Source organism: Rosa chinensis, chromosome 7 (genome assembly GCF_002994745.2).
Source record: "Rosa chinensis cultivar Old Blush chromosome 7, RchiOBHm-V2, whole genome shotgun sequence".
NCBI classification, from domain to species: domain Eukaryota; kingdom Viridiplantae; phylum Streptophyta; class Magnoliopsida; order Rosales; family Rosaceae; genus Rosa; species Rosa chinensis.
In genome coordinates this window covers 39,897,871-39,906,647 of record NC_037094.1, presented here as the reverse complement: position 1 = coordinate 39,906,647, position 8,777 = coordinate 39,897,871, and the positions used below count along the sequence as shown (strand labels likewise).

The 8,777-nt window shown below is 36.7% G+C and overlaps 1 protein-coding gene across 1 annotated transcript; it reads right to left on the bottom strand.

Moving 5' to 3' along the window:
- Positions 1-3,767: 3,767 nt before the first annotated feature.
- On the bottom strand, positions 3,768-8,372 carry LOC112177194 (uncharacterized protein At5g49945). The gene is made up of 3 exons (XM_024315434.2): positions 7,241-8,372; positions 4,362-4,568; positions 3,768-4,225 (listed from the first exon to the last, which is right to left on the bottom strand). The coding sequence occupies exons 1-3, from the start codon at positions 8,240-8,242 to the stop codon at positions 3,995-3,997; spliced, it is 1,440 nt and encodes a 479-aa protein (XP_024171202.1). The 5' UTR covers positions 8,243-8,372; the 3' UTR covers positions 3,768-3,994.
- Between the last annotated feature and the right edge of the window lie 405 nt (positions 8,373-8,777).

The window sequence follows — 8,777 nt, the reverse complement described above, 5'->3', positions numbered from 1 at the left end:
CTATAAATTGAGCGATGCCACCTCCAGCTACTAGTTAGCTTAGTTTACAGATTCATCAATACTTATAATTCCCAATTTTGCATAATCACTCAAATAGAATACTTACACACACTTGGATATGAACAATGACTAATAAGATATTCATCATCCCAATCTTCAATCTTTCATTGTGCTACCAACACTAGGATCATATCACTCTTTTAGGTTAGGGAATGCTGGCCACCTCCAATTCTACTCATACTATCAAGATCTAATTACTTTAGACTATAAACTTAACAATAGGTCATATAATATCAAGGTAGATACATGGCTCCCAAAGATTAATTTATTGCTCAATTAAGCTGTAGCTGCACTCTAGTTCTTCATATATATATAAAGGTTGTTAAACTAGTGTGGGGGCAAATGTATAAATTCCTAATGACTATGTCTAGAGTATGTGTACAAGGATACCATAATCTTAACATGTGGACTAAATAGTGAACTGGTATTCATCTTTCTTCATAAACAAGTATATATAAGGAACAACATATATATATATATATATGTATACAAATTTGTAAATAAAAATATTTATTAAAATTTTGGGTTGTCACATCTAACTTATTATTGCGGGAAGAACTAGATTGCTTGGGTCCTTACCTAAATTAATGCTTAGTGCCATGAGTTTAAGAGTCGAGAGGCTTTAGGCTTTACAACATCAAAGCCCTTTTATGTTTTAGCAAATGTAAATGGGACTAAGGTTGTGTTTTGCTCTAGCGACATGGTTAGGTTGCATGATTAGTTGGTATCTCAGTTTCTCTTGCGAAAACCGAGGGGGAATTTATCAAAGCATGTTGTTATTAGAAAATGGGTTACATTATATGTATGAGGGAGGCTAGGTGCAAAAACCTATGCTCTTATTTATCTCATTGATCAAAGTCTCTATTTTATTTTATTTTTATTTGCTTAGTTTATTTTTGTGCAACTTATTTTACCTCATAAAAAAAAAAATTAAAATCAACCAAACCGTTCACTACCACAATTGTAAATACCATCCTCATGATCTTTAGCTTCCAAAGGGCTAAGGTTGAGACTTTACATGCTTTTTCTAGGTTTCTTTTTACGGTGATATAGTTAGGGTAGTTACTCAATCCCTTGGGTACAATACTCTTACTTTTCTTCTTTACTAAAACTTGACCTCCTATACTTGGGAGTATGGCACATCATACATAAATTTTCATACACTTTCATACTCAATGATGTCCCCACCAATATGTCTAATTCTCTATCTATAGATGGAATACACTATTGCCTCTCTTTTCTTTTGGATTTTCGGGTTCGTTTGCATTTGCTCATGTGCTGGTTTTTATATTGTGATGTTTTGTCCACATTTAGAAACTGTGAAGATGTGTTGCTTTCTTTAGCTATAATTCATCTGGATTATATACTATTCTACAGAGCCTCTTGCTCAATGTTCTTAGATTGATTGGGAAATTACAATGATTCTGAAAATATTGTCTATGACTTTTTGGGAAATTAATTCTGTAACTTTTTGGAGTCGATGATGTCTATATGACTCTCTGTTGTGATCTAGGTTCTTGTCTGAAAATTATGTATTACCTTCTCCTTTTGTTTCCAAACTTGCTCATTTAACAATAATGTTTTCGAGCCATATACCTGTCAAAGAACCCATAGACTTTGAATATGGGTTTCAATACAATGAAAAAGAATGCCAAAAGTCATGCATGCAGTTTATGGAATTTGAAATCAACCATAACTTTCTAGCTAGCTTCTTATTAGTATAAAAGCCATAGCAATCTAGATTTTCTCTGCCACATACACACCAAATTGTATTCTAAACACTTCTTGTACCTTCTTGATTAACTTCTTGCTCTTTGAACTTCAAAAATCTAAGCAAAGAATAAACAACATTTTGAATTGCCTATCAAAGGTTTGTAAATATGGAAATTCATCTATGATATGCGCCAGTAAATATGGGATTCGAACAAAGTCTTCAGCAATCAAACTTGGTAGTTCTAGTTGGTTTGATTTTAAAGGTCTGGTGTTCGACAATATCAGTATTGCAAATTCTCACAGAGGACTAGGATTCTAGATACGTGATGGATTTAGTAAAAATTTCTCTAGCTTTTTTCAATTATTGTTATGACCATTACTTTTGCAGAAATAAAATTAAATTAAAATCCCACTATTACAGTTCCAGACTTCCAGCTTGGGAATTACTCTGGACAGGAAATGTGTGCAGGAAATGTGTCTGTTCCTTTTCATAGTACTAAAATATTAAACCTGTGAACGAAATGTGAGTGATATTATCTTTCAAACATTAATATCAGTACAAGATATTATGATCCATCCTGGTGGGGAAGGGCAGAGCCTATATATGTCACTACTTGTCCACGCGACTCATATTCAAAGGAGGGTTCGATCTCTAACCTACTCTTTGTGAACATCAGTGCAAATTCGGAGAATGGTATATATTCTTATCAGGCTCCAAACATGGGCTACTTAGTGATTTGAGATTCATCAACTTGAGTCTTTCTGTACAAATGTTAAGATCAGATATTGCTGATTTTGGTTCTTGATTGTAAAAAAATCATAATTTGAGACCTTTGAGTTGTGATCTCTGTTCGGTTTAGCTTTGTATGATTCATCCCCTAAATTCTATCTTTCTACCTCGTGTATATTTGGTCCTATATAGAATAAGAGTGGTGAATTAGACATGAAAGGAATGGGGCATGGGATATTTGGAATGGAATCTAGATTTCCATGCTCTGCTATACGGTTAGTCTTTGTGCAAAACAAAAAAAAGTCATTTTAAACTACGGTCATGTTTGGCTTACCATTTCGTAATTCTCATGTTCTGTTTCAGTTGTTCTTGTAAAACCTTATTTGCAAATTATTAATTGCCTATGATGAAGACCTTTCAATATTTGCCCTTCATAACATGACATGTAACTCTAAGTAAAGGAATGCATATGAAGGAGATGGTCCAAGAAGACGAGAAATGGCGGTGTTAAGAAATACAATTGCACAAAGTCTAATGAATGCACAACTTATTGTTTAGTTGGAAATTTTGAACTAATGTACAAGAGACAGATTTGCTCACCTAAGGTACAGTTTTAAGGGATTGTGAGGGACAAATGCATCTCAACCACATATATTAAATATAAAAGCAGAAATTATAACAATTTAAAATTGTGCATTTATTTTCAGCCGTCAGATTCACTTGTCCCTCACAGTCCCTTAAAAACTGTCTCTTAGGTTAGCAGACCTTGTATAAGAGAATACATGAGAAAATAATTTGGTACAGGTACATAATCAAAAAAAAAATATCATGTATTTTAAAAGTATTTGTAGCATTCATGACTATTTTAGTAATTATATCCAGTCACAACACTTTTTACTTTCAACTTACCAAACGCTCAAAATCTGCTTTTTGTTCTCACAGCACTTTTGAAAACTGTTTACCAAACGCTCAGCTACTTCTTCTCACAGCAAAATCAGAAGTGCTTCTTCTCCCAACAAATTTGGAAGTGTTTCTTCTCACAGCACAACAGTCCCAAACTAGGCCTAAACCCAGATCAGAAAACGACCAAAAAAAAAACCTAGAGGATTCAAAGGCTCCAATTCATAGTACGCTAAAGAAAAAGAAAAAGACGCTTCATTAAAGAAAAACAAAAGGATAGTCCGCGTGAATCTGAAACGGTGAACGAGATCACCCTCCTGTAGAACAGAGTAGCAACAATGCAACATGAAGCAATAACAGTGGCTCCCAAAACCGTCAAAGAAATCTGACGTGTGCGGCACATAATTCTGGTATATTCAAAATCTACTGATATGAAATGTTAGAGAGAAGCTAATTCAAACAATTAGGGTACAACTTACGAAGGTTCAGAAGCAAAACTTATGGCAAGCAATGGCCAACTGAAATATCATGAGTATATTAAAAAGGAGGAAGAAGAACGCAGAGTAACCAATAACAATAAAACTGTAACAATTAGCTAGCACGGGTCATTTTCATTTTAGGCATTGCCTTCTTCATTTGACGAGCACGCTCCTTTGCTTCCTTCTTGCGAATACTCTCTGCACTAAGCTTAGCCTCAGCCTCCTCCATCAATTTTTTCCTCTCTGCCTTCTTTCTTTGCAAAGCTTCTTGCCTAGCGTTTTGGAGTTCTTTGTATGCCTCTTGAGCAGCCTTTGATCTGGTTGCTTCTGTTTTGGATCGGGCCTACACTAGCACATATCAGAATTAAATTAAAAAATAATAAAAATAAAACTGATCAAATCACAATTCTTTTCTCAAACTCGCCTCCACAATATAACTTATAGCTGACCCGTCCAGACCAAAAGTAAAAAAAGCCTACCTGACTGCTTAGCTTGTAACGACCAATCAAATCAATATAGTAAGGTATCAAGGCCACCAAACGAGTCATATCGGCCATGCTATCAGCATCAGGTAGTGCATACTTGAACAATAGCATCTTCTTGTGTGTAGGCCCTGGATGTTGATCTGAAAAATGCATATACATGAAACCCTTTCCAAATTTCTGAAAAGCTTTCTCACCAAAAACCTGCAAATACCATAAATTGAATGCCATCAGTCAAGTGTTCTAAAATCCCAGATCCCCTGTATGGTGATTCCAAGTTATATATACAACAGTTTCTGCATACTGCACTTGATCCAAGAATTGAACATTATCCAATCATTTAAGAACACAATCTAAACAAATGAATAAATAAAAAGAAATCTATCAGCTATGGAAGTCAGAGTATGATAAAGGCAAAATATGGAAATTCAAAAGCAGAATAGACAAACAATGAATAATGAATTGAATAAAGCTAAAGCCAATCACGAACAAGTGAACAACCCAAAAAAAAAAAGGGAGCATATCCACAAAACCAGACAACAACAGCTCTCCAATACAAAAAAAATAGCAAAACATGAACAATCCCAAAATTCTGTAGTAACTGAACCCAATAAAGAAGCTAAGAATCAAAACAAGCTAATAACCCAAAAAAAAAAAAAGCAATATATCCAAAAAACCAGACAACACCTCTCCGAAACGAAAATATAGCAAAACAAGAGCAATCCCAAAATTCTGTAGTAATTGAACCCAAATAAGAAAATAAGAATCAAACCCTCTTTTCCCCAACACATCCTCTAATTGTTTTTTATTCTAACCATCCAAATGACTCACATGACAGACATCAATATACATCTTTCCAACAGCATCCCCCTCTTCTTCCACTAAAGAAGTTGGAATATCCCAACCTATGTTGCAGACACGGACACTATACAGCATGGACACGGCAAAGAAAATAACATGTAAAAATTACAACGCACACACAAACATCAACTTAATGATTCCAAAAAAAAAAAGCAACTAAATCAATAAATAGGGTTTTTCACTTTTATGGGAACATTCTGATTTCTTTCAAGCCCATCCATCTCCCTTTCTTTATCAGCTTTCAGATGATCCATGGCACGTGGATGCACACAGCTCGGTGGCGGAAGAACAGTTCCTTTTTTCTTCCATTTATGTAGCACAGGTGTGCCCTTTAACTTGTTCTACAATTTTTCTCCTTGCCTCTTTCCGTCAGCAAAATCCTACCCAACCTCAAAGACTTTGGGATGCTCAATTTTAGCGAAGCCAGACCTGTGTTTTGAAATCTCAACCCAAAACAGGGTACAGTATGGGGGAGTGACACTAAATTGGAATCCCTGAATCTCCATGTGACATTGCTTCTTCAGCCAGAACCATGGATAGGAAAGTCAAACCTAAGGGAAACACCACATCCCAACTGTACATAGCCTCCTGAAATAATCCTGTCTAAATGGAAAAAACAATTGGACATTTGCACATCACACTTTTCCATCCCTCACTCTCTCCATTGTTTTTTCCTTTTCCCTTTCGCCAACATTAAATTAACCGAAAAAGAAATTTGTAACCTCTCCACATACAGAACAATGCAGGCAAAATTGTTTAACAGTTGGTACGACTTTGTTGAGAAATCGTACTTTCTCAGCACTGCATCAATGAGATGCTCAAATTCAATTACTGTAGCTATGCAGTCGGCAGTGATAATTATTGGTCTAATATATATCATTTATCACATGACTATTATATTTAATTGCCCATAAAGGTACAGAACCCATAAATTTCTTCTTATCAGAATGCAACTGGCTGAAAAAACTATCATATTGTCTGGCCCAGATTCAAGTACTGACTCAAATGTAGATCCAGATTCAATTTCTTGGAATTTAGACGAGACAATTGGATGTTGGAACACTATATTTAGAGAGGATTGACTCATTGCAGGGCAATTGGGGCAGAATTATGTTAAACATGTTCCAGTTATTAACTTTGTGATCTAAAATAACTAAATAAGTTAATCAAGAAAGAGCTCCGAAAGTAACAGACTATAAAAAATTTGATCAAGATAGAAAGCAAAAGGCAGAACAGCAGTCGATTGCTATTATGATAAAGAGAAAATGTCGTTTATTATTATCACCGTCTCTCCTATAAAAGCAGCAATATGGGATGACCATACATTAAAAAATAAAACTTGCACCAAACAGAGAACGCACTGTGAATAACATGCATATAGAGTATCTTTACTTCAGATAAAAAACTTGCACTTCACTTGTGCCAATATGATATAATTCTTCCATTCTAGATTAAAAAGGAAGTCTACTAAAAAGATGAAAGAGATTTGAAATCGTGAAAGAGGGTTCATTCAGCAACCAAGTAGATAAAGGCCCAAAGAAGCAAAATTATTAAAAATAACTGAAAATAATTATTCGCACCTATATGTGTATCTCATTCTTCTTATCCTTTGTCATGGGATTTAAATTAAAATAATCAAGAGGTAGGGAAGTCAACTACATTATAGGCCTGTTTAGATATTTTAGGCTGCTTCCATCTAGGCCAGATAAAAGAATATGGATGTCGGAAGCATCAAGAGCTTTTTTCATGCAAGTCCTACTCAAAGCAATTTCTGAAAAACTCTGCTGTCTATTTATTTGTACCCTCTCATGCAATATGGAACGTTAAAGTGCCTCCTAACCTATAAGTCTTAGCTTTGACAATTGCTAAATTGGTGTCTGATGTGTAAAAGAGCAGCCTAAGCATTATCATCACAGTATCATCACATTACTTGCATAAATGTGTGCACATACAACCTACCTAACACATTCAAAAACAAAATCACATAGAAAAAACAAATAAAAAATTAAACCAACCTGATCAAGAACAGCCTCAGTGATTAAATCCCCAGCCACCTCTTTGGACTCAGAGATAACTGCCAAGTCTTCGGCAACCCACTTCCTGCCGGCAGGAGGCGAAAGGATAGTGGCGAACTTTTGCAAGTCGGGAACCTCCTTCTGCATTGCTTTGGCGGCCTTCTTCTTGGCCACAGCAAAAACCACGTGGTCCATGGCATCATCATTCATGTAAACCTCGAAACTAATCTCGTCTCTACTAATAGGCACCACCAAATTGAAAATGGAAGAGATCAAATCGTGGCGGCTCTTAAGCTCCATAGTGGCCAACAGCCCCTGGCAGCACCTCCGCCCACTGGCATAGAATTTGAACACGTTCTGGCCTTCTTTCAAGAGCAAGGGTGAGTCATCGCCTTCGCCAACGCCCAAAAGACTGAAGTTCTTGTCGAAAATAGTGTCCTTGGTTGCGAATTTGGCAGCCCATGCCAGGGCGAGGTTCTCGTTCATGCGCTTTCCGGTGAAGTAATTGATGATGAAAACGATCAAGAACCCTCCGCAGGCGATCTCCACCGTGTAAGATCTGGAAGAACTCTCGGGTGGTTGTTTCGGATCGGTCGAGGGTTTCAGATCGGAATCGGAATCGGGAGACGGAGTAGCATTTTCAGTGACTGTGAGTGGCGGTTGCTGTGGTTGATCTTGTGGTAGACCTTCGAACTCGTCTTCGTCCCAATACTCAAAGCTGGTGGAAGAAGGTTTAGGAGAATCAGTAGTTGATGATGCTGGGTCCGAATCCTGAACAGGATCACTGGGATCCGGCACCGGGTCGGGTTGGGAGGTGGCCGTCGCGGTGAGGAGTGTTTGGGATGGATGGGTGGTGGTGAGAGGGAGTGAGGAGTCCAAGTCTTCGTCGATATCGTCGGCGTCTTCGAAGCCTTCGAAGTCGGAGTCGGCGAGGATGGGAGAGAAGCAGATAAGAGAGAAGAATAGGAAGAGAGTGAGGAGATGTGGGACAGCGAGACCCATGATTGTGATGATGATGATGATGATGCGACGCCGCCGCTGCTGCTGCTGCTGCTGCAACAAGGAAGTTTGGAAGTGTCGCTCTTCTCTTCTCTGTAGAGTAACGAAAGGAATCAAATTAACATTTGATGATGGTGGGGGATTCCGCTGATTTTTTTTGTTTTTTTTATTTTTTAAGTAAATTCCTCCTATGGTACCTGAGGTATTGCTACTTGGACAGTTTGATACCTGATGTATTAAAGGGGACAGTTTAGTACTTGAAGTTAGACTCTGTTTGACACTTTGGTACTTCTGTTAATTTTTCTGTTAAATGTAAGGATAAAATTGACATTTAAAATATTTGTATAAAAACATAATAAAAAAACATGAGTTTGTGGGTTGATTGCCGTTCTTCATAATTTTATAGGTATGAATTAATGCTTCTGAGTTATGTTGAAGGTGAAATGTTCGAATTTTATGTTTAAGAAATATATTAATCATTTTTTTTGTACTATTCTCTATGAATCCACTGATTTTTCCTCGAAAATTTGGATTTTTC